This window comes from Perissodus microlepis, chromosome 17, assembly GCF_051167445.1.
Source record: "Perissodus microlepis isolate ML-2025 ecotype Zambia chromosome 17, ASM5116744v1, whole genome shotgun sequence".
Classification (NCBI taxonomy): domain Eukaryota; kingdom Metazoa; phylum Chordata; class Actinopteri; order Cichliformes; family Cichlidae; genus Perissodus; species Perissodus microlepis.
In genome coordinates, this window is record NC_140477.1 from 34082777 (window position 1) to 34109438 (window position 26662).

Here is a 26662-nt window from a genome sequence, read left to right on the forward strand (position 1 = left end):
CTATCCCGTCGCTGCTTGTTCCCCCCCCCCCTTCTTTCTCTTCACTGAGCACTTTGTGTCTAATATTTCCACTCTGGAATGTGGGATCCATTTCAGGCTGATGATTTCTGCAGCTCACCTCATCTTTTATTCCAAACCGCCTACCTCCCTTTAAGTAAAACTCAAAATACCAGACAGTGGAAGTGTGAGGAAAAGCACATCATTGGAAATTCATCTTTATTTGTCATTGTGACTTGGATATGAAGGACAGTTTGTTGGAAAAATTAAGCTACAACTCTTATCTGGCAAAACCATTTGTGTATAAAAGGTTGGTTCCTTGCCGCTAATACAGCACGTCAGGCTGAAACGACATTATATAGCTTCAATGTACATATAAAAAACCCCAAAAAAGCATGCAAAATTTCTGCCCAACAATACAAAAGTTGATCTTTACAGTTTAACAATGAAGACATATATTGCACTCTTTAAGTTGTATACAGAAATAAGGTTGAGAAAAAGGTGTAGATTAAAGTGGGACAAATACAGAAACGACTTGCGCTCAGACAGAGTCGGGCTGTCACCTTCAGTACGGGGTAAAGGTTGTGGCAGTGAGAGCTGCTGTTGCCCAGCTCTCTGTGATTGAGGATGCTTAGTGGAACCAGTAGTAGCGAGGAGAGAGACCATCGTAATGAAACTCACGCAACTGCTCATTTGTCTCTCTTGACCTCTCATTAACCTCTGTAGATGGAAAAAGAAAGAAAATCATAATTAAGGCAATGCAATAAGCAAGCATATAACAAACTATATGTAAAATATGTTGAAAGCCACTGTGACAGCACAGTATTCATAATCACATTGTATTCCTGCTCTACTGTAGTTTACAAAATCAAAAATGATGCTAAGTTTGAAACTTGCGATTGACACCATAAAACAATAGGGAACATTGTAGCCTGGCATGGGTGTTGTGGAAGGAAAAGACTGATGAAAGGAATACACAACAACTGGAGCAAGAAAATCAGATGCAACAGGTCTGTAGAATTTAGACTGCAAACTGTTGCGGAACATGGATCTCCTCTTTGAGTCCCAACTCTGACGGAGGGTTCTTCCTATATCATGCTATATAAATGAAACCAAATTGGATTGTTGTCAGGAGAGATATGTAACAGTCATTTGTAAAAGACGATGGCGGCAGAGTCATGGTTTGTGGCTGCATTTTACATGGGGGAACACAATCATAACTGGCCTTCCCAGAGCTCAGACCTTGACAATAATGAAGCAGTGTGGGATAATCTTGACAGCAAATGGAACAAGAGGCAGCCAACATCCAAAAAACAGAGCTTTGGAAGATCTTTTAAGATGCCTGGAGAACTATTTCCGAAAACTACTATAAGACGTTACAGGAAAGCTGGCAAAGAGAGTTCAGGCTAAACTAAAGAATAAAGGTGGTCACATTAAATATTGATTTTTAAGCCTGTTAGAATTGTTAGACAAACTGTTTTTACCTTCTATAAAGCGCATTTCCTTTTACACGTTCAATAATTTGTTACACCTGTTTCCTATTTTGTGAGGTGGCTCAAGACTTATCAGAGTACTGTACAAACTTTTTCCAACATACAATTTTAATGCTGTACTTTAATCCTCACTCTTACACCTCATTTTATTTTTGTACTGGCGGGAAGCAGTTCATCAAACAAAACAGATGAAGTCACTCAGTAGATGCTATCAGGTGGAGGTGACTGTAGTGGGTCATATAAAGAGGAGGTTGTTTCAATCTATCCACTGTCTATTAGCATATACAAAAAGAACTGAAATATTCCATACATAGCCTGAAACGTGACTCTAAAGTATAATGCTTTTCATTATTAGCAGTGCCTTAAATTCTTAGCTAGCTAGGCTAGTGTTAGCAAAGCTGAGTTTTTACAGACCCTATTTACAATGAGGACAAATACTGGTGACTGCTATGCCTTAGCCTCATAGTAGATGCGCCTATGGTATGAATTTTAAAATTCCTACATTGCTTTTTTTCCCAGTTACCACATCCCCAAGATTTTCAGAAAACCTGACCTCTTAAACTCAGCTGAAATTTTTAGTATGCTAGGTGTACCTATGGTATCAATTTGAAGCTCCAATGATGGCTTGCTCTCAAGTTATTGCATTAACAAATTTGGGAGTAGACACCGCCCACCCACGACGACTACAACAATACGCTATCAGCTTAATATGGGTGAGGGGTAAAAAACATTTATGCTACCTCTAAGTTGCATTCCTGAGTTAGGCAATTGATTCTTCTTAACTATAATCTCAACTACTTTCAGAAGCTAACAATAAATCTATCAAAAAGTGAAATTTTATGAAACCCTTGCTGCGAAAAGTAAATCACACTAACTTGATAATAATAATATAATTAACTATAGCTCATCTTTTGCACAGTATAGAGAATTTGTTGGCCCCATAGCAAAGCAATGTATGTGCTCACTTCAGAGTAATTCAGGTATTGTTCAAAGTTTGGTATCGCAATATTTCTTCCATTCTTTATGGTTCACCAACTTGATTTTAAATGCAGCATAAAGTGATAAAAATGGACCGAGACATGAAAATACGAATTCTGTGTTGGCATTCGGTTGAGACCTTGTTTATCTTTAGAACTTGTTGACTCAAACCATGCAAACACCGTCTCTTACAAATAAAACCCAGTCCCATCTTTATGGTTAGCAGTTCTTAGTTTAGAAACTGTGAATGCAGCTATATCACAAGTGACAGACGACCACAGGGAAGATTGTCAGCTTGGGATCAACCACAAATAGACACTTTGATTTGGTGTGGAGTCTCAGGCACTGTGCTGTGGTTCAACGGCTCGTGGGTGCCAGAAGATCCAAACGTAATCTTTGTCCCTCAGTGTGGTCTCGACTGAGGCCTCTCATGGTGACTAACATTCAAGTAATTGTCAGTTTCCTGTAAGAGTGAGCTCAAGTTGGCTGTTGCAATATCGCCTATCTTTTCTGTTATAGTGCTTCATTAGGGGTCTCAAAGCAGATTGATGTTTCCATTACTATTTCTGTTAAATCAGTGACAATGATTCATGATTATTTGTTCTTGCATTTTTTTACTTAAGGTGTTTTGATGATTTCACCTTCAGCACACAGAAACAATGACTTTAAGTAAGCATTTGGTATTTAATTGAAAATTCCTTTCCTCTTTTCATTAGCGCTATAAACAGGATAATAGGAAAATGTTTTCCCCTGCTGTGTATTTCCTAATTTGATGTGCTGTTGTGCAATCTCAGCAAAATGTAGACTTGAGGGAACATATCTAATAGTAGGAGTCATAGAATCGCCAGATGCCGTAACTTAATTTTTGTTTCATGGTGTTAAATCGGAGAGCACAGGAAACTGCTTTAAACAAACCAGGTGAATTCAGGTCTTACCGTCTCGGTCCTCCTCAACATAGTTCTCATATTCGTTCCTTTGTTCCTCATTGTACTCCCTCCTGCGCTCATCGGCTGCCATTTTCACCCTCTGCTCAGCTGTTGGTGATGGAAAGAGTTATTTGCTTACAAAATAGTCAAAATAGAAGGTTGTATTTTTTCACATGTTCAAAACTGTTTTAGTAGTTTTTACTTCCATGGTCTGATTCTACTGTAACCTTTCTTTTTTATTCATTTTTGATTAATCATTTTATTCCATTATTTACCTTCTAATTGGGATAAACATCTAAAATATTGTGTGAACATTATCCCAGGTACAGGTACAGGGTAGGCTCTTTATGGATTAGATAAGACTTCTAATCCATACATAGTGCCTGTAGGTCAACCGTAGCTGCAGTGTGGGAAATAATTATATTTGATGCCTTGCTGAATTTGTATTTGAAGTTTTCTCACTTAAGAAGAAATGAAGAGACTTTTTTAGTAGTTCCATTTTAATGGAGAGACACCGATAGGCTGCTGCTTGCCCATTTGCCAAATAGACCACAATCAGTCAATCAATTACACCTGTCCACACAATCAATTCCTTCTCCACCAACATGTGCAAGGCCAAAAAGCTGTTAAGGGACATGGACCTGCAAAAGGCTGCAATGGGCTACAAGGCCATCAGCAAAAAGCTTGATGAAAAGGTGACAACTGTTTGTGTGATTATTTGGAGATGGACGAAATATAAATGGCCATCAGTCACTCTTGGTCTGGAGCTCCATGCAAAATGCTACATTGGGTGAAGATGATCATTAGAAAGTTTGTGGATCAGCGTAAAACTATATGGGGGAGCTTCCAAAAGTTCTGAAGGCAGTTGGGACCAGTCACAAAAGACACCATTGGTAACACACTACACCATAATGGACTGAAATCTTGCAGTGCGCCCAGCTCAAGAAGGTACAGATAAAGGCCTTTCTTAAGTTTGCCAGTGAACATCTACATTTTTCAGAGAAAGTTTTGGGAAAAGTGCTGTGGTCAGATGAAACCAAAATCGAGCTCTTTGGCATTAGCTCCACCTGCCATATCTGTGAGAGGGAAAATGCTGAGTATGACCTAAAGTCAAGCACGGAGGTGGATTATTATGCTTTGGGGGTTTTCTGCTAAGACTACATGACACTGCATTGAGGTGCCAATGGATGGGGCCATGTACAGTAAAATCTTGGATAAGAGTCTTCTTCCCTCAGCCAGAAAAATGAAGATGGGTCATGGCTGGATATTCCAGCATAATAAACATAAAAAACATACCACTAAGACAACAAAGTCTAATGTCCTCTTGTATTCTCTAACAGATTTAAAAATGGAAAAACAAAAATGGGGAAAGGGAAAAGAATAGTAGAATGCTACAGACAGCTGCTCTGGTCATAGTAGGTTAAGCAGTCATCCAACATCTGTTGGAAATATTATACATAAAACAATAAATTTTTGCCTTTTAAGTAATTTTGAGCACAGAGACTTCTTCCTTTCAATAAAATCTTTCCTCTGTAATTGGTTGTTGTGCATCCACCTTTACTTTTCTCTCCAAAGAAAAGTCCTTTACACACACACACATAGTTGACTAGGGTTCAAATTGACTAACCTGGCAAGTAACAATATCAACCTTTTTTCCAAGAAAAGGTTGTTTGTCTGTTACTGCTACGATGGGTGGGAAAAAGTGTCATGAAAAACAGCCTGTCTCTAGAGGTCTGCCCAGGGACATGCATACTTCTCTGATAGTTTTTTCCAGTATAAAACATATAAATCAACAAAGAAAAACTTCTGGGTTGGACTGATGGTTGTGCAAGTGAATGTGTGTGTGTTTCTGTTTAGTTAGTTTTAAGGTGTGTGAATGATGTTTATTGTACTAATTCTCAGAATGAAAGAATGGGCTTACTGTACCAAGAAACTTAGAGAATGAGCCTGCTCCAGAGTACCCTGTGACTCCTTCTGCAGCCTCCAGTTTGTGTGTGTGTGTGTGTCTGTGAGAGACCCAGATTTGAAAGATGCTTCTGCATGGAACACCTGCCTGAGTTTGTATCACTCTCTTTAAGTGTCCCAGCTTGCAGCCAAAACAAACTGTGTCATCTCCGATCCCAACCACAAACGAATAAGCCAACAGTCACACAAAGAATATCTATGGAACGCGCCATAATTGAGTGTGGCCACATCAGCGACTCAAGCAGGGCCGAGGAGAACTAAACCACATGTAGCACTGAATATAAATCAACACACTCCCCACTCCCAGACCACACCAGCCAAACAGCGCAAAGGCAGTCAATTCTTCAGCTTTTCAGAAATAGCCATTCTTCCTCCAAAATGACTACAAAACAACATGCAGACAGCCCTAAACAATTTCCTCTTGGTGGCTAGCCTTTGTTTTAAAGTGGATGTGTAAAATATATGGTGTGCAGCATACCTAGGAACTCGTAGTATCGGACTGAGCGCCGATTGCGGCGTTTGAAAAAGTTGGAGGCGTCTGACTCGGGCATAAAAACCTGCTGTGCAGCACCTAAAGGTCAGAGGTCATAAGTTCACAGCTGCATGAGCAGAAATGTAAAGAATAATTTACTGGAAGTAGCTTGAAGGATAAAAAGTCATACCTTTAGCATCTGATGCTTTTGAGTCATCCCGTACTGCTGCACCTTCCACCAGGCTGAAAACTAAAGGTGAGGGGAAAAATATTTTATCTCATATATATATATATATATATATATATATATATATGCTTTACACACACACACACACACATATATATACATATATATATATATATATATACATATATGTATATATATGTATATATATATATATATATATGTATATATATGTGTGTGTGTGTGTGTGTAAAGCATATATATATATATATATATATATATATATATATATATATATATATATATATATATATATGCTTTACACACACACACACACACATATATATACATATATATATATATATATATATACATATATGTATATATATGTATATATATATATATGTATACATATATATCATATAAGTCTTTAACTGCAAATCTTTAAATACAGCTTCAAATACAGCCCCTCCACTGTGAGTACTTCTTGAACAAAAGCTTACTGGTGGATAGCCGGGGGCACAAAACTAACGAAGGACCTGACATATAAAAAATATAAGTGTTTCCATGAGGCAGTTTTGTGCAGCACTGAGTGTAAAAAAACAAACTATGTAGATTTTGAATCAAAATTCCATTTCACAAATTTGTCATGTCTTCCTCTGTGCTGTAGTTTAGTGTAGCTTGCTTCAGATTAGATCAGTTTCTTATTATAAGCATCTAAGCCACACCACATTTTTCAGTGATTGGTCTCATAAAACTCATGCCTCACTGTGTCCTCAGCCATCACAAAGGGGCCAAATGGAAGAAAACTTCTTTTTTTTTTTTTTACCTTGGGTGCCAAACCTAAGCATTTAACCATACATACTTGCCTGTCCCAACTGAGAAAATATTAAAAAATAAAAAATAAATAGAAATAAAAATACATTAAAAATATATATTTTTAATATTTTAAAATTGTTCCCCAGTCAACCCAACACAATGCATCAGTGCTTTGTACCCTCAAAGCGACTCTTGTTTTTTCTACCCTGAAGATGTTGAATCCAAAAGTTACTCTTCCACTCCCCCCACTCTTTTCCCCACCTACCAAGACGAGGTACTCACAGGTAATGACAAAGAGGGTGGTGAGAACAGACAGGACAAAGACTCGAGCCCAGGACATCTTGAAGGTAAAAGGCAGAAGCTCCACTGGACTTCACAGCACACCTAACAGAGTTCAAGTGAGTGAGGATAGAAGGATGAAGCAGGGAATGGTGGAAGATGAGAGAGAGGTGTGGAGGGAGGAAGAGAGTGGGAGGAGAAAGGAGGAGGTGAAGCTTTACAGAGGGAGGGAAGATGCTGGAATTTCAGTTCCCCAGGGGAGGAGATGACGGAGAAAGCAAGGAGGGAAAGAGGAGAGATGAACTAAAAAGAAGAGGACAGCTAAATAGAAATCAAGATTAAAAAATACTTTTAATACAAAATGAAAATTAAAATCATAATCCTTTTTTGATGTGACCATCCTTTGCATTTAAAACTGAACTAAACTCCTCATACCATTTTCACAGGTTTTTTAACGTAGTTGGCAGGCAGTGTTGTTGTCATTTTTGCACATTAAAGTACAGATCTGCTGCAGGAGGCAACTTTCCCCTCACTGAAGACAGTTATTTAAGACACATCAGCCTGCTGGAACCAATCACAAGCCTTCCCGATGGACAACAGTGCAAGTTTCTGAAGTGCCTGAAAGTTTTTTTGCCCTGCACATAATGCATATTCAGTCCTTGCATTTTGTGGGTAAATCCTTTTTTATCTCTGAATTAAATTATGAAACCTACTTCTGTTTTGCCCACTTTGTGTTGTTTGCAGCACATACTGATTTTCCGATCTCACAAAGGAGCTAGTAACTGCTAACTTTGTGGCTAACTTTGGGATTTTATTTTCTGCAGCTAACTGCCTGCTGTGGTTAGAAATAGGGCTTCAGAAATTCATCCTGACCCTTTTAATTCATCCTGGCCCTTTTAATTCATCCTGACCAAACTGGTTTTATAAAAGGTAGGCACTCATCAACAAATACACGTAGATTACTTAATTTAATAGACTACTCATGCAGTAAAAACATTGAAACCATAATATTTTCTTTAGATGCAGAAAAAGCATTTGACAGCGTTAACTGGAAATTTCTATTTGCAACTTTACATAAATTTGGTTTTGGACCCTCTTTCATAAACTGGTTAAAAATATTATATAACTCCCCAACAGCTTGTGTCAGAACAAATGACCAAACATCCTCCAGCTTCTCTCTTCTGAGGGGCACCAGGCAGGGATGCCCACTCTCCCCTTCACTGTTTGCAATTTTTATTGAACCACTAGCAGCAGCAATTAGACAGGCTACAACAATTAAGGGCATAAAATGTAAGTATATAGAACATAAAATCAGCCTTTATGCAGATGATGTGTTACTTTTTCTCCAAAACTCACAAACCAATATCTCTGGGGTAATTGCGTTGATAAATTCCTTCTCAAGTGTCTCAGATTATTCAATTAACTGGTCGAAATCAACAGTTCTTCCGATTAATTGCTCCTTCCATAATTCTTCTCCTTCCCCACTGCAATGTGGAAATATAAAATATTTAGGTATCAATGTCTCTCCTAAACTTTCAGAATTAACTAAATTAAACCACATCCCACTTTTAAAGACAGTAGAAGGCGACCTGGCTAGATGGAAATTTTTACCCATATCACTCATGGGAAGGGTCGCCGCTATAAAAATTATGGTCTTGCCAAAAATAAACTATTTATTTTCAATGATCCCAAATAAGCCATCACAAGATTGGTTCAGATCTCTAGACTCGTATATTTCTAAATTCCTTTGGAAAGATAAACCCCCACGTATCAGCTTAAAAACACTACAAAGGACCAAGGATAAAGGAGGATTAGATCTGCCTAACTTTAATCACTATTTTTTAGCCAACAGGCTTCAGTTCATCTCTAGATGGTTTAAACACACCTTCTTAGATGAACCTTGGATAGATGTAGAACAGGCACTATGTAATAACCTAGAAATTTCAGACCTACCATTTATCAGCTCAAACATCAAACGACACGAATGCTTTAAAAGCATCAATATTAGCTCTTCTCTGACAGCATGGTGGGAGTTTCTAAAAATGACAGAGTCTTCATTAATCCCATGCAAACGTACACCTATCTGGAACAATCCGGACATATTACAAAACAATAATATGATAAACTTTCCAGATTGGAGTTGCAAAGGAATTAAATACTTGGAACATATGTTGGAAGGAACAGACTTTATTTCGTTTGACAGACTAGTTACACAATACGGGATCAACAAGAAACGATTTTTGGAATATCAACAAATTAAATCCATAGTAAAAAAGAAATTTAATCCCAGTGAAGCTGAATTACAAACACCACCAAGTGTGGTACAATTTTTTAGTCTAAATCCCCCCAAATTATTGTCTAAAATATACAGAACACTTTCTAAAATAGATGAATCAATATCCCTTCCTATTGCAAAATGGGAAGCAGATTTATCAATCAACTTAGACCCAAACCTTTGGTCTCAGATATGCTTAAAAACCTTTCAATGGATCAGAAATCCCAGTTTGCAATTAATACAATACAAAATATTACACAGAGTGCACTATACTGGTCATAGGATGTTCAAGATGGGCTATACGCCTTCCAACAACTGCTCACACTGCACAGCAAATACACCGGACAATTACATCCACGCTCTTTGGTTCTGTCCACCAGTTCAGAAATTTTGGCGTGAGATATGTGAAGACTTATCAAAGTGTCTGAAATGTAACATTCCAGCCTCCCCTTTAGTATGCTTGCTGGGCAACTTGGATGAGGTCACTGCAGAAATAAACACAGCCCATGTTGTTTTTACGGCCCTATGCATTGCCAAGAAAATGGTCCTCATTAACTGGAAAAATAAAAATAATCTTAATTCTAACCAATATAAAAACCATCTAATAGATCACATTAGTCTTGATACAACCTCTGCCATCACATTTGATCAATCCCTTTGGGCTCCTTTGATCGGCTTCATCACCTAGTGGGGGTGGGGGGTCATGGTTTGGTCCTGCCTTCGCTATTGTGGTTGATATGGGGGTAGGGACGGCCTTAGGGCGTCTGGGGAGTCCCTAGGGACGTTTCCCTAGAGGGCCTAACCTGGGGGATGTGGCCATGACCTGGTTAGGAGCTCTGGGGGCTCTTAGATGGTGTTTTCCTTGTGGCTGCGTACAGCGGAGATGGGGGAGGGTCTGTGCTGGCGGACGTTGGTTACTGGCCTGGTAGCCTGGCTGCCCCTGGGAGGGTCCGGGACGGGCGTGGAGGCTTGGGGGTCTGGGGGTGCTCCGCCCCCTGGTCTGGGGTGCTGGCCGGGCCTTGGGTGCTTGGGTCCTGGCTGTTGTGTCGCCGGAGCAGTGGGCAGGGGGGTGCAGGGGGGCTCAGCCCCAGTGCGGGGGACCTCTGGTGCATCGGCCCAACTAGGGGGCTCTCTAACTGGTGGGGAGGTTGTTATACCTTTGCAGGTGGTCTCCTCACTACAGGAGCTCACTCTGCAGGTGGGGGGAGAGATATAGGAGAGGTGGAGAATGAACTCAACCTGGGTGTCTATTGTCTTGTGTAGTTTGGGAGATGATTGGATGATGGAGTGGGTGCAGTTTTCTCTGGGGTGGAGTCGGGTGGGCTGCCCCGGACTCTGTGAGGCTGGGCGGTGCTGCTGCTGCGGGCCCCGGTCCGGATGGGCCTGGGCCCCCTTGCCCTGGTGGGTTCCAGAGTGTGGGGGTGCCTACTGGGGTCAGCGGGGGAGCTGGCCCCAGGGAGGGGCCGCTTGCCCCTCCCTTTCTTCCCTCCCCATCCTCAGCTGCCTCCCTATTCCCGCTCTACCACACCCACCCACACACGCAGGGCTTGGGGTGCAGGTATGTCACCAGGGTGCAGGGGAGGCACTCCCCCTCTGTCCCCTTCTGGCCGCCTGTGCCTCAATTTTATTCTGCAACCTAGACATCCACATTACTCACACTCTCACATAACACATACATATAGGGCCTTGGGGGTGGGCACGTTTTACAGCATCCAGAGGATGGTCGGTGTATTCCAACCCACCTCTGGCACTGGTGCCCTACCCTCAATTTTAAATGCATTTAGACACTAAGGGTTTTCGGGAGGAGCCGTGCTGCTCTCTGAGAGGAAGCTAGTACCATGCTCTCCTGAGTTTTAAATGCACTTTAGAACAGCACACAGCAACACTACATATGAGCAGGCGTAGGGAGGTTTGAGGTCTTCACTCACCCTGGTTCTGTTAGCTGTCAGGGCTGGGGGGCTGGGAGGAGGTGCTGGCCGTCAGACTGGGGTCTGGGATGCGGGGCCTCCCTGCTACTGCAGATAAGGAGGTGGTCCGCTTGCCTCCACCCCAGAGAGAAGGGTTACATCTCCTGGGTCTAGGTGCGGCTTGCCCCTCTGAGGGCGGGGGTACCTGGACCTGGGATATAGAGTATGTTTGGGGAGTGCGACTGTCTGTGCAGTGTCTATTTGTGTCTGTCTACACGTTGGGTGAGTGCCGAGTATTTGGTTGTGCATATGGGGGTGGGAATGCATGTTTGTGTCCGCGTGCGCCTGTTCGTCTGTGTCTATATGTCAGGTTGGGTCTTAGACTCAACCTCTCTGGGTACATCTCAGGCCCTCCAAAGTACGGAGGCCTATCTCCCCTCACCACACTCCCTGCCGGTGGCTGATGCCCTCAGACGTTGGTGTGTTGGTGGTCCTTGTCGTCTGGGGCTGGGCGCTCATGTATGTACCGGCTCACTCCTGGTGGCCGATTGGCGGGGCCGGGCGCCTGCGGCCTGGCTGGGCTCCTTCCGGGGGGTGGGATGCCCTCAGGCCTCTGGCCTCTGGGCCTGAAGCTCGGTCCTCTCTGGCACAGCTGGCTGCCGGCAGAGCCTGCGGGCACGCCACTGCAACCCCCTCTGGCCTCTGCTCCGTAGCTGCTGGGTGACCTCTCGTTTGGGGCTCTACTCAGCTCTTCCCAGGAGGGTGGCACGGTTCCCCCCCCTTTGGTGGTCCTCCTCGGGTCCCTGTACTCTGGGGCCTCTGGATATCTGGGGCCTGGATCTCCTCCATACCTGCTTCATACCCTGGTGGACGGGGCTATGGCTCCCCACACTCCCTAGCAGATCGTTACATGGAGAAACCTTTGGAATACAAGCATGCTGATCCACACAGGTATGCACACAGGTGTACACACGGGTGTTCACAGACGCGGACTACACCTTTCTTGGCTGCTGCCTCAAAGCACATTGTGCGCTGTCTATCTTGCGTGCTGCACAATATCGTTTATTATTTAGTATCTACTGTTATCTACTGCTAGCTAGTTTATTGTGATGGTGCTGTTTTTTTTATTATGTTGCTCTTTGTTATTTGCTTTCTCTTCTGTTTTTTTCTCCATACAGGTGATCCAGGTGTTTTGTTTGTTTGTTTGTTTGTTTTTCTTTCTTCCCCCCCTTCTCACCGTCTCTTCTCCCCTTTGGCTTTCTTTCTCTCCCTCTCTTTCTTTCATTCTTTCTCCCTGTCCTATCCCCCAGTCATGTCTGTCCCGTTTGTAGCAACCGAAAATAAAATAAATTCATAATTATAATAAAGGTCAATCAAATGGACCAATATGGCAAGGCCATGATGATCCACTTGGTAAAATAAATCCGCTTGGAATCTTTCTTGGCCTTAAGACAACAATTCTGATGGCTAAAGATCCAAACGGGACACAAAAAAAAAAAAAAAAAAAAAAAAAGATAAATAAAAAAAAAGAAATAAAAAAAAAAGAAATAGGGCTGGGTATCGTCATTGATTTCTAGAATCGATTCGATTCCGATTCACAAGGTCCTGAATCGATTCGATCCACGATTCGATTCAATTCGATTCGATTCGATTCGATTCGATTGGATTTGAATCTGGGAAATTTTGCCTCAGTCAGAAATATTATAATTCAGATCAGTACATTTACATATTTTTGTATCTATAAAAAGGAAGCTGACACTTTCGAGACTTTATCAAAGGTGTAAGCGTCACAGCAGATGCCTTTGTGTCAAAGTAGCTGAAGATAAAACACAGAAAAACATGAAGGTAATTTTCCTGGCCTGGGATTTTATAAAAATATTCCACAGTACATCAAAAACGAAAGAAAACCATTAACCAGCATATGAACATTACCTCTGAAGTTACAGCGGTTTTATTAGAGACACAGCTGAGCGTTTTGCAGTTTGCATAATTTTAAAAAGTTTAAATTTGTCCAGAAGCCTATTGAACGGCAGAAATTAGATTTTCATATGAATATCAAATCATATGAAATAAAGCATAATAGACTTTTTTAAATGGCACTTTTATAACTGTTGTCTTAACAAACCACCCACTGTGCATTTTTCTCTTTCTATGTATTGCATGTTCTATGTACTGCAGAGGAATGGTTTATTTCAGGAGCTTCATTCAGGTTTCAGAATGCATCACAGTACAGAAACAGCCTTAGTGAAGGTTACAAATGGTCTTCTTATAGCCTTTGATAGTCGAGTCATCTCTGTGCTTGTCCTGCTAAGGCCAATACTGCTGATCATAATATTTTATTACAGTGATTAGAGCATGCTGTAGGTATGTGCTGCAGTGGTTTGAATCATATATATCTAATAGACTCCAATTTGTTCATGTAAATGGACACACTAAGGTTAATTATGGAGTTCCACAGGGTTCAGTGCTAGAACCAATTCTGTTTACATTATACATGCTTCCCTTAGACAGTATCATCAGAAGGTATAGCATACATTTTCACTGCTATGCAGATGACACCCAACTTTATCTTTCCATGAAGCCAGATAACACACACCAATTAGTTAAACTGCAGAAATGTCTTAAAGACATAAAGACCTGGAAAATTTGGTTCTCTAGTAACATTGTGAGGAATCTTTGAGTTGTTTTTGACCAGAAGGTCTTAAATAATCATGCCCCATCTTATCTTACAGACCTCATAGTACCGTATCACCCAAATAGAGCACTTTGCTCTCATACTGCTGGCTTACTTGTAGTAAGCCGGGCTACTGAAGCTACTGAAGCTACTGAAAAGTAGAATGAGAGGCAGAATCTTTCAGTCCCCTCTTCTGTGGAACCAGCTCTTAGTTTAGATTCAGGAGACAGACAGCCTCTTTACTTTAAAACTGTGGTAAAAACTTATCGTTAGAGCTGGATCAGGTGACCCTGAATCCCCTCTTAGTTATGCTGCAAAAGGCTTAACCACTGTTTCCCTCCCCACTCTTACCAAGTAATAACCAAGGGGGTTATCTGATTGCTAAGGTTTTCTCTATATTATTGTAGGTCCTTTACGTTACAATATAAAGCTGATTGAAGTGACTGCTGTTGTGATTTGGCGCTATATAAACAGAAACAGAAACTCTGCCTCTATAAAATGTTCCTTTTATACCCATCATGACTATCCCATTTTAAATATTTAATTTGTTTTTTGTGTACTACTGTGAATAAAATATGGGTTTATGAGATCCACAAGTCAGTGCATTCTGTTTTTACACCGCATCCCAACTTTTTTGGAATTGTGGTTATATAAAACATGGCCAAAGTCAAAAGCTCAGGGTTCACCCTGCTTAATGCTCCTTTTCCTATTTTTTTGGCTCTGTATGATGTCAACAAAAACAAATATCTCTAATATGCTCGCCTCAGGTACATGAATCTGGCGGAAAAACATGTGAGCGTACTGCAACAGGGTCAAAGAATGAACATGTGGAGATAGAAATGAGAATAATAGTTCCTCTTTAAATTTTGAGTTGCAATTTAAATTGGTCTCTGCAGATTTTACCCTGGAGTGTTTGTGATCTGAAATTTCCTTTGAAGGAAACTCAACAGTCAGAAGTCAGAACCTGTTTGCAAGAAACACATAGTTACAGATGCATACGCAGCATGTGTGTGCATGTGTAAATATGGGTTTTATATATATGCATATGCATATACCAGTGATGGGATTTCCAGCTCTTTTTAGAGAACCGTCTCTTTTGGCTCGGCTCACTAAAAAGAGCCGGCTCTTTCGGCTCCCAACCGGCTCTTCAGGTTGTTTTGTTGCTTTAATTAATTTAGTATTAACAACAATAAAAAAAATTATGCACAAAAGGAATTACTAATGTAAAAAAACTCGTGGTTTTATTTATATATGTTTATATATAAATATATACGGTGGCCCCAAGAGACAAAGCAAGTACAAACTCCAAAAAGCACGTACAAACTCCAAAACACATTTCTAGCGTTAACTGAACTTCCTTAATGCTGGGCAGACACTGTGCGATTTTTTCAGCTCCTGCTCAAACTGTACGGTTGACTCGCAGGGGTTAGAAGTTCATAGGTCACGATGCAGGGTCTCACACTGTATGGCTGATGCTCTGATGCGACCTGAGTGCTCACACTGTGCGTACATAAAATGAAGGTTATAACAGAAATTCTGTCGCTCGCTCTCCCTCTCTGTCTTTCACTCACTCACACAGACACGCACACCACCACCATCAACTTTGCTAAATTGCTAATGAAAAACATTGATCAGGCAGCTGTGATTGAGCAGCAGTGTAGATCCAACTATTTTCACGGTTGTTGTGGTCGTGATAATTTTGTGAGGCCACATCGAAAAGGCTCGGATGAGCTTTCCAAAGTTCTACAAGTTGTGCCTCCATCGCTTGTGTCCAGATCACACGCTGCACTGCCGTGCTGCGCCGTCTTTTTCGCTGACATTTGTGTTTGCGCGTGCGCAGTGTGACAAACTGCGGTGACAGCCTCACGACGGTCGCGAGGATTTCAAACAGGTTTTAAATCCTCACGACCAAGCGATTGATGATCGGGAGCTGGTCGTGAGGTGTTAATCGCGTCTCGTTACCCCACGTATACTACACGACGCACGACGCACGATGAAGGCCAAAATCGGGCCGATCGCCAAAACGGTCGCACGACTCAAAAATCGGCTCAAAATGGGCCAAAAATCGCACAGTGTAAGCCCAGCATTACAGAGCTACCTAGATCACTTAAATTACATAATTGAAAGCATATGTGTATTGTTTGTGTATTTATACACAAGCACTCATATATATTCAAATAATAAAAAAAAATGTTCATTTACCTGTTACTACCACACACCAAATCCGGCTTGTGTAACCACTAGGTAACAAAAGCTCAACACTGCGCCTAGCATCCTGGAGCACTTCTGTTGTGTTTGGAGTTTTTACGTGTTTTGGAGTTTGTACGTTCTTTGTCGCTAGCGGCCACCGTAAATATACTTTTATTTATTCACTCCACATAAAATGTAATAAATAAATCATATAATACAAAAACCAACTATTTACATTTCAACTTTTAACTATTTAAATTTTCAGCTTTTTCCTTTTAAACAAATTTAAAGTGAAACAACACAAAACACAATTAAATATAAATTAAAATATGAAAACTAAAAGAAGATGCACATTCTCTGTCATATGGGCCTGCATGAATAAACTTTCTGAATCCTTTATCATCCGCAACTGAAAATAGTTGTGGATGATAACTATACCTTTCTAATGTGACATTGTTGTCCCTGGCTCTTTCTCTCTCTCTTTCCCTTCTGCTCTGTTCCTGCGCTACTGCGAGTGTAACTACCGCCCCTCCCCCCTCATCCCAGCGGAAGGCACAAGGCTCGCGTGCCTAGTGAAGTGGGGAAAAAAGTGCGAGAGAGAGAGAGAGAGAGAGAGAAAGGGAAAAAAAAAAACCGGCTCGCATTGTTCACTTCAAAGATCCGGCTCTAAGAGCCATTTGGTTCCTGACTAGTATATACCACATTTTTTGTGAGTAAGAGCGGATGCAGTGATTGCAAAGGTTTAAGTGTCCTCTTTTGCATTTTCCTCCGCATGACAACATGTACTTATGTAACATATATATTTTTCTAGGCTTGCTTTTAGTGACCATGACGGTCTCAAAGTTCAGCTCCTACGTGTGACCGACTTTCATGCTTTTGAACAAAGGCTTTGTTGAAATGTAACCACTCACTCTTAGCAGTGCTACTTTTAAAAACAACTAATTAATTTTTCCAGTCATATGACTGCCACTATCATCAAGTGCCAGCCACTTTGACTTTAATTCAATGTTAAACAGAGAAGTTCATCAGTGTTTTACAACTCTGTTTCCTCCCATTTTCACAGTTCCTCCCATTTTCAAAGTTAAAACTTTCAGATCTGGCCTCACAAAACCTTTTTCTTTCTTCCAGTGGAGGGCAAGCAGTTACTAATTATCTTGCACTGCTTTTCATCCAACTATATCAGGTTCAAATGCTGATGCTCACATTTGTGGTGTGCTGCCTAACTCCACAACAGATAGGCCTCAACAACAAAGTGACATAGTTCTTGAGCAGCTTGTTTACCAGACCTGTTTGGCTATACGTAACTCTTCATGTTAGATCTTCAAAGCAAATCACACTCTCCTAGGTACAACCAGAAGGTCGCAGGTAAGAATCTGGTGACCGTGATATATTTTTCCTTGATGCCTTGTGTTTTGGAGCCATTCTGTTTTCAGGTATCAGCGTCATTGCTTGACCTCCACATTTCACACAGGATCTCCAGAAGCTAGTACGACTTGGAGCCTCTCTTTATGTGGAGACTTTACTAAAGCCATGTCACTGTCTTTCGCTGCTTATGAATATTGTGTAACTAGAAGGTCATACAGATTCAGGCAAATTAGTCTGAATTAGCCTCACCGCTGGACAAAACAGCAACTGCGATAACAGGAACATAAAAAGAAGCACTTATCTAATTCAGGGTGGGTTGGAGCCTATCACAGTTATCATAGGGCAAAGGGTGGGATACGCCCTAGACAGGTCGCCAGTATAAGTGCACAGACACAATAACACCCACAGAAATTTAAAATCACCAATTAACCTAACAAGCATTTATCTGGACTGTGAGAGGAAGCCAGAGTACCAGGAGACAACACACACAGGAACAGGGAGAACTTGCAAGCTCCACACAGACAGGCCTCAGTCAGCCTGATCTGCAGTCAAATCCAGGACCTTCTTGCTGTGAGGGGACTCTACCAGCCACTGCACCACTGTGCTGCTCTGGGAATGATGTATTCAAATAAATTATATTCGTTCTTCAGATGCAAAATGCCTCTCAGCAATAGAAACATGTCTCACATTGTGCCACGCCAACACACCCTCTGTGCCACATTTAGGTTTGCTGGATCTGGTCACCTTGCTCGGAGCAAACAAGTTAGGGACTATCAGATAAAAACAAACCACTTCAAATGACTCTCCTCTTGAATTCGAGTTAAGTTTCTTGTGCGCTCAACAAAGAAAGTTCTATTTTGTAGGAGTGAGTGGATGATTACCGTTCGGTTTAATCCAGTCACTGGAACTTAAATTATTACAAACCCCAAACTTTCTGTGTATGAAACTCAAAACCACAGTCTGTTTATATAGCAGTTAATTCTGAGTTTTATTGCTAATATTAGCAAAATACACTACATTTATTACATGAAGATCAAAAACTCCTGTTGAAAGATTAAAAATGCCATTAAAGATGCAAAAATAAACATTCTCATTAATTTACAAGGCAGAATGCCGCAAGATTAAGGCATTTGTTGGTGTCAATTCACAAGTGCAACATCACTTAAACACTTTCATTAATCTTTCTTTCCACTTAATCCCTTTTTGAACTTCACACTCTGTCACTCGTAACACACTCGGTTTTCTTTATCAACATGCAAAAATCAATTATTATTTAGAATCCTCATTTGTGTAATTAATGTCTTCTTTTTTTCCACTTGGCTAAACAACTTTACAGATGGATTTTAGAAGGATCTCTGTGCAGTAAAACACTGTTAAATGTTGAATTATATGCAGACTAATCCAGTGCATTTACGTGAAAGAAAATCAGTGACTGTTTTCGCATAAATTAGATAAGAGTGGTTTGAAGCCCTTGCAGAGCCCTCAGCATAAAAACCCAAAAACTTTGCTGCAGTGATCCAAAGCCTGTTGCTTCTCATTCAGTCGCTGTGCTGAGATGGTGAAGTTTGAGCTCAGTTTCATCACCCCGCAGCAGCGTCTTCACATCGAAATCCTCTCTCCCTGCACCAGACGACCCCGAATTGCCCAGGTGTCCTGTGAGAGAGACGGATTTGAAGGAGAGGTTAGCCACAAAAACAAACCCCTTTTATTTTCCTCTGTTTTTTGAGTTTACAGGAACAGAAATTCCTTTAGCTTTTCATCAAACATCAGCTGCTCATTATGAGCCAGCTCATAATAATAGCAATCTTATTTTAGCCGTGTTTGAAAGGTTTAGCAGATGGTGGTTACATGTAAGCCAGGTTTGATGTTTTTTATCTTTGTGTTTACATACAGTAAAACCAATGTGTTATATTCTGTCTGACTCTGTTGCCAACTTCCTGAAATGTCTGTCAGGTGTTTTGTTCATATAATGGGAAGAATGTGACTTTAATTCAATTTCAGCAGGAAAGTTTCTACACAGTCTTTATTCTCAGGTTGTTTTCTCGTTTAGGGCAATTACATCCACTAAGCCACACTTCATTCTAAAGATGCATTAACTGAGTATCTTGCTGCGCTCAGTTTCTGTTTTATATATATATAATGACACGCCAGGTTGCACGCTTCCTGGCACACATGCTAAGCAGAGGCTGACCTCGAGGTAAATATAGCCCATAACAGGATCTTATAACGTGGGCTTGTAAACGACAACGAGACATAGACCAGGGATGTTGTTACCTAACGATGCCACTGTAATTTTAACTTTTTTATAAATAGATTAAAATCATTAAGTTAAGACGTTTGAATAAAGCTCAGGCGATCATTACGTGCATATGTACAAACACTGATGATATGTGGCAGACTACAAAAAGGCTGATTACAAATGTGAAACGTTGATTTCAAAAGATTTTGTTTTGAAGGAGCCTTGCATGGACTACATGACCACAGCACCTGCTTCCTGCCCTGGGCATCACATGTAATTGACAACCTGTGTCTGACTTTGTTTCCAGTTCCTTGTTATGGTTTAACTTTGTTATTACTCCCTCTTTCATTGCCCAGAGCTTTAACGTGGACACTTTCTGGGATTGTGAGCTATCAGTGCTTAAAGCTAGTGATAAATCAATTGTAAACGTATTTATGTGATTAAAAATATAAGGAAAAGCATAAGAGGCTCCTTTTAATCAAAAAGCAATAATGGAAAGAATAAGATAAATGAAGCTTGGATGAACATGTCTGACCTTGAAAGTGACTTCATCACCAACACCGTGCCTCCTCACTATGATCTCCTTCACCTCTTTCTCTATGTTTTCCTGTGTGGTTCCTTTCACGTCAATGTAATAGCAATCACCGCTGGCATAGTGGCAGGAGATGGCCTGTGAAAACACACACACACACACACACACACACACACAGATATCACACCTCATTACTCGTATGCAAAAAGAAATACCACAAATAATCATGTGGTTGTATGGAGCTAATTTGCATTAGAAAATATCAGGATCTCAGGTGGACTCTGGGTAATGCAGTACCTTGCGGAAGCCCTGTGTCTGGTTTATGCCAGATCCGTGGATGAGCAGTGGGTGGAAGAAGACTGTGTCACCCTTTTCCATTTCTAGGTGCACCCTGGGGTGCTCCGGGTCATAGTCTCGGACTCCATGGTACATCTTGTTCACCCCGCCCTGAGGACATATGCAATTATTTAAACACTCTGTGTGTGTACATCCTAGCAGGCATGACTGTAGCTGTTACAGTGTTGTGTGTACCTCCCACTCAGGATAGTCATGTTCCTGCAGCGTGCCCTTGTGTGATCCTGGCAGGACGACCAGGCAGCCGTTCTGCCTGTTCACAGTCTCCATAGCTGTCCACGCACAGACAATCCGATCGACTGGTCGAAAGGGAAAGTAATGCAGATCCTGATGCATCGGGTGACGGGACGTCTTCTTACCTGCAATGACAGAAGACACGTTAGACATTACGATACCAAACTCGTTTTCATTTTATTTTCTTCTCACAAATCACACCTTAAAGATACTCTATGTTATGTTTGAGCTTAAGAAATGTATTTGATGCTTCAGATAGATAAAGAACTGGCCATTCAGAGGGAAGATTACTAACACAGTCTAAAAAGAAAAGCTAATAACAATCAAGCACACATCAAGAGTGTTGATGTAATTATGATCACTGCGGGGAGGGAGACAAAACTAAGGGACACGTCCAGTTATTACATTGGTTATTATTTATCTGCACAATACTTGTCCTAAAAAGAGTCAGGTACCTAAAAATACTGAATTTAAGAGTAAACCCAAGAAGTACACAGCATCCAAATAAGTATTAAGTATTTGTGACTTTGTCGGCCAAACATTTTAGTGAGAATTGAAATACCTGCATCAGGAGGTTTGTTGATCAGCATTGTGTGCATTGCCATGATGTTCGGTCCAATGAAACACTCAACATACTTCAGGATCTGATAAAGAAAAGCAAAAATTTTTGTTCTGATAGTCTTCAGGCTTGACTTATTTCATTGTTTATCAAAAGAAACAAATTCAATGCCTATTCATTTTTTTGTTTGTGAAAAACATTTAGACATTCCAGATTAATGATTGAAGTCCATGTAATGTTTTCTGCCTTATCACCTGTGTGATTACTGATAGCACCTCTGTGAGGCACCAAACCCTTTTTATCAGAATTAATTTGGCAATTAACACAGAAAAAACAACCATCCTTTGACAAAACAGTCAGATAAGTCAAACTTTATCCACCTTCTTGCTTCCCCCACTTCCGTACCATTGATTCATTAATGTTGAACTCTCTGGCAGCTGCTCTATTCCCATGTTGTTGCAGTATATTAATGACTAACCTCGTATTGTGGATGGATTATCTCAGTTGTTTTCCTGACTGAAGTTTGGTCCATTTAGAGCAGGGGTGGGCAATTCCAGGCCCCGAGGGCCGGTGTCCCTGCAGGTTTTAGATGTGTCCTTGAACCAACACAGCTGATTTAAATGGCTAAATTAGCTCCTCAACATGTCCTGAAGTTCTCCAGAGGCCTGGTAATGAACTAATCATCTGATTCAGGTGTGTTGACCCAAGGTGAGATCTAAAACCTGCAGGACACCGGCCCTCGGGGCCTGGAATTGCCCACCCCTGATTTAGAGCATCCTGCCATGCGATTGCATTTGTCCCTAACCATCAGGAACCTTCACGTTAACTTTTATCGAGTGGAAAAAAACTTAGCGTTCATCCTCCAGTTTCACTGGTTATGTTATGCTAACATAGCTGTAACCCTACAAATGTCACTGCTGTTTAGTTTTCTGTCCTCATTTATGTTGGAAGTGATAGCAGAGCTGTACGTTTTAATTTTTTCAGAAATCTCTCAGTCAGAACATGCTATATCATGTTTAGGTAACTAGCGAAACTAGCGAGCTAACTTCCGCTAAATTCTAACTCTGTTAAATTCAATAAATTCTGCTTTCATGGATGCCTCATTCTCCGTTGCCGCCATGCTTTTTCGGCCATGTGCATATGAAAACAAAGGCACTGCGCATGCGCGTTTTACCCATATTCTATCGCAATATTTTATTTTCTTATTGTTGCATAACATTGTACCGGTATTACTGTAAACGGTATAATATGGCCCAGCCCTACGAAAAACCCTACTGCTGTGTGTATTGTCTTTGTTTGTATGTGGCGTTCCAGTACCTCTGGTAGAGAGCAGTACCGGAACAGCTCAGGATCCTCCTGAAAGTCCTGCACTTTTGAGACAGCTCTCTGATCTGGGACAAACTCGGACTTTGCTATAGCCACGTCCCTCATCACCACCAGACCGGGAACCTTTATTTCCTGTCGACAGATCCGTTCAAACTCCCTCCTGAAGGAGGCACCAAAACACACACACACACACAACAGTCAGGACGGAAACATAATGTCTCACAGATGTTCTATTGGGTTTAGGTAAGGTGAGTATGGGGGTCAGTCAATGGCATCAACTACTCCATCCTCCAGGAACTGACTGCACTCTCACCACATGAAGCTGTGCACTGTCATTCACCAGGACAAACCCAGGACTTGCTGCACCAATATAGGGTCTGAGACTGAGTCCAAGGATTTCAAGGATGCTGTTGCCAAGCCTGTAGGTCTGTGTCCCTTCATGAATTTGCCTCCCAAGACTATTACTGACTCACCACCAAACCGGTCATGCTAAACAATGTTACAGGCAGCGTAATGTTCTTCACGGATTCGCCAGAGCCTTTCACATCTGTCACATTTGCTCAGAGTGAACCTGCTCTCCTCTGTGAAAAAAAGGGTGCCAGTGGTGGACCTGACTGGACTCTGGTATCTTATGACAAATGCCAAGCAGTGAGCAGTGAGTGCAGGGTCCACTAGAGGACATTGGTCCACCCTCATAAAGTCACATTTCTGATGCTTTAGTCAGAGACATTCACACCAGTAAACAGCTGGAGGTCATTTTGTGGCTCTGGGAGTGCTCAACCTGTTCTTCCTTGCAGACAATGAGCAGATACTGGTCCTGCTGATGGGTTAAGAACCTTCTACAGCCCTGTCCAGCTCTCCTAGAGTAACTGTCTGTCTGTTAAAATCTCTACCATGATCTTGAGACTGTACTGGACTGCAAAACTTCAGGCAATGGCATGTATTGATGTTCCATCTTGGAGGAGTTAAACTACCTATGCAAGATCTGTAGGGTCTCCCCTCATGCTACCAGTAGTGACACTGACCCTAGCCAAATGCAAAACTAGTGTAATAAAAACAGTCAGATGAGCAGGTAAAATGTCACTGTCCTCCAGCTGTAAAACTGTGCCTGTTTTGGGGGTTGTCTCACTGTTGCTCCTCTAGTACACCTGTTGTTAATTTCATTAACACCAAAACAGCTGAAATGGAATAACAACCCCTCTGCTAATTAAATGACCAGATCAATATCCCATAAGTTTAACTGACTTGATTCTACACTCTGATTAAAGTGTTCCTTAAACAGTCACTGTAAAATTGGTAGATTTTCCTATGGCCAAACTTTCACATACTGAGTACAGTGCATGTATGAATAATCTCTAAGCGATAAAACGATCAGCCTTTGGACTGCTGTAAATATTTAGTTTTCCTGCTTATGAAAGATCAGATATCCTTGTCTACCTTCTGTGCGAGGGCCAGCCAATCAGAAGAAAGCTAGCTCAAAGGGGATGAAAGCTAAAACTGATTGAAATGATGGGGGATCTGCCAAAGGCTGGCATAAAATAAATAATCAATATTTTGAACTGTAACCTATTCAAGTAAAATAATTATTTTATGTGTTTGTGCTTTTTAAAAAGTACTTATTTCATTTATTATTTATTGCCAAGTGTCTGATGTTACCTGAACCTGTCGATGTCCTGCACGGACACCAGATTTCTGATGAGAAGGAAGCCATTTTCCTCATAGAAGAGCCGCTGTTCCGGGGTCAGCAGGTCATTATCCAAAGTATACCTGCCAAATTGAAAAAAATATAAAATAAAAATAAAAAAGCTTGCCTTGCCTTTTGAGCCAATGGCACTGTAGTTACCACTTGCTATTACACATGGAGAGCAGAAAAGTGGGACACTGTGGACCTGATCAATAGAAGAAACTGTGGGAAAGGTGAACGATAAACACGAATGATTGCTGAGTGCATAAAAACCTTTAGCCCGAGGCGGAGCTTAGGTGTGTCCTTACCTCAGTCTCTGTGGGTGACCGTAGCTGACGGTTTGAGCAGACGTGGGTGCAGCTCTCTTCGGAAAATCAGTCAAGGATAACAAAAAAAACAAAAAACAAAAAACAAAAAACAAAAACAAAAACAAAAAACCAAACAAACCAAAAACACGGGGAAAATGTCTGCTATACAGCAGCGAGAGATTATCATTTATAGATTTCAGATCATTTCCAAGATTTTACAGTGAAACATTCTGCCTTTCTGCCAAAATATGTGAAAATGTATTTTATGTGAAAATCTGCATTGCTGCTGCATATTAAAACCAGGGAAACCGACAACACTTTTTAAAAAAACAAATCACATGTATAAATTTGTAACTAGCTTATCTTTAAGTTGACCTATCTACAGATAGACCTAACAGGGTACACCTGTTATTTAACAGGTTGATATAGAAAATAATCCAATAACAGTAGTTTCCGAGCCCTAAGTAACAGTTATAAATGTCTCCAGCTAGCTAGCATTAAAAACGTTTATTACAAATGATGTGCAGTCCAAACAAACACACTTGTAGAGAAACAACGGCGAACACGAAAATAACTAGCGGTGTTAACAGCGCAAGAATAGTTACAGGCATTCAGCTCCTGTCCTGTCCTTATGTCAGTATTCTCCGGGAGGCCTGCAGTCCACCGCGGGTTCCCAGTAGCGGAGTATCGGGCGCTCACTGCTTCGCTATAGGCTAAGAGCCTCCAACGAGCCGATTTATCGCAAATACGAATTAAAAAAGATACAATCCCCGCAGAATGTCTGTCAAGATGGTTGATAATGACTCGCAGTCTCTCCAGAGGACGAGACATTTTCTGTCAAGTAGCAGTGCTTCGTGTCCTCTGTAAAAGTAATGGAGAAGTGGGTTGTTGTACTTCACGTACCTCCGCTGACTGGGGCAAAGGCTAGCATGATGACACGCTCTGTGAATGTGCTGTTATGCAAAACACCTACAGTCATTTATGGATCCGTTAAAACACAGCCCAGTCATTATCACAACGCCGTAACAAGTTTAATAGAATCAAAAATACTTCAATGATTTGTAAGGGAAATTATATTTCTCCTCCTGTGACTAGATGAACGGATCCTTTAAAAATAGCAGGAATATCGCAAAAATGCTAATGGTGTAAACGAGTAAAGAAAAATGAAAACTCTATTGTAGAGTTCAAGCATTTTTATTCCTTTAGCAAACCTTTTCAGCTGTTAGTGAACGTTATTTATTGCAAACGACGGGATTTCATAAGGATTATTTCCAGCATCACTAGTAATTAAAGTTTTATCCAGCAGGGAGCGCCACACAACAATAATTATTCCCATCATCTTTATAATTTATGCTAATTTCGAAGCTGTTGAAACCCTAAGCGCTATTTAACCATTCCATCATTTTTGGCATCTTCAACAAACACAGACTATTTTGTAATAGAAATTGAATCGATGAAATAATCAATCTACTCATTTAAAGACTGAAATGGACAGTGTTGCATTGTTATAGTGATGAGTTACAAATGAAAAAGAACGGTATGCTAACAAAGCCTGCAGCTGTTTCTTATTTTATCCATTTCCCAACTTTGACAAACTATACTGTACTTAACTTCTAGTTTTACCTACGAGCTAACAAACAAAAAGGCACACAAAATAGCACTTAGAATGTATAATATGCAGTATGTATGTATGCATAGTTTTTGGTGTATGCGTCTATCTAGACGTTTTTCTTTACGTTTTTCAAGTCTATGATGTGGAAGTTGTCTGTACAAAAAAAAACAGCTTTTAGTTTGCACACTGACCAGATAGACGTCACAGTGGCTTTTATTTTGGAAATTGCAATAGAACAGACCTTTGTTTTGAAATGTCAGCGGAAGTGCCATTATCGTAATCTACCTTAC

The 26662-nt window shown here is 40.9% G+C and overlaps 2 protein-coding genes across 2 annotated transcripts; both read right to left on the minus strand.

Moving 5' to 3' along the window:
* Positions 1-192: 192 nt before the first annotated feature.
* Positions 193-8620, minus strand: ucmaa (upper zone of growth plate and cartilage matrix associated a). Its single transcript, XM_084911206.1, has 5 exons — positions 7117-8620; positions 6022-6081; positions 5838-5930; positions 3404-3502; positions 193-717 (listed from the first exon to the last, which is right to left on the minus strand). The coding sequence occupies exons 1-5, from the start codon at positions 7172-7174 to the stop codon at positions 629-631; spliced, it is 399 nt and encodes a 132-aa protein (XP_084767332.1). The 5' UTR covers positions 7175-8620; the 3' UTR covers positions 193-628.
* A 9856-nt stretch (positions 8621-18476) lies between these two features.
* phyh (phytanoyl-CoA 2-hydroxylase) lies at positions 18477-26644 on the minus strand. Its single transcript, XM_084910870.1, has 9 exons — positions 25526-26644; positions 24761-24816; positions 24425-24535; positions 22760-22928; positions 21446-21527; positions 20827-21008; positions 20593-20742; positions 20299-20433; positions 18477-19177 (listed from the first exon to the last, which is right to left on the minus strand). The coding sequence occupies exons 1-9, from the start codon at positions 25589-25591 to the stop codon at positions 19124-19126; spliced, it is 1005 nt and encodes a 334-aa protein (XP_084766996.1). The 5' UTR covers positions 25592-26644; the 3' UTR covers positions 18477-19123.
* Between the last annotated feature and the right edge of the window lie 18 nt (positions 26645-26662).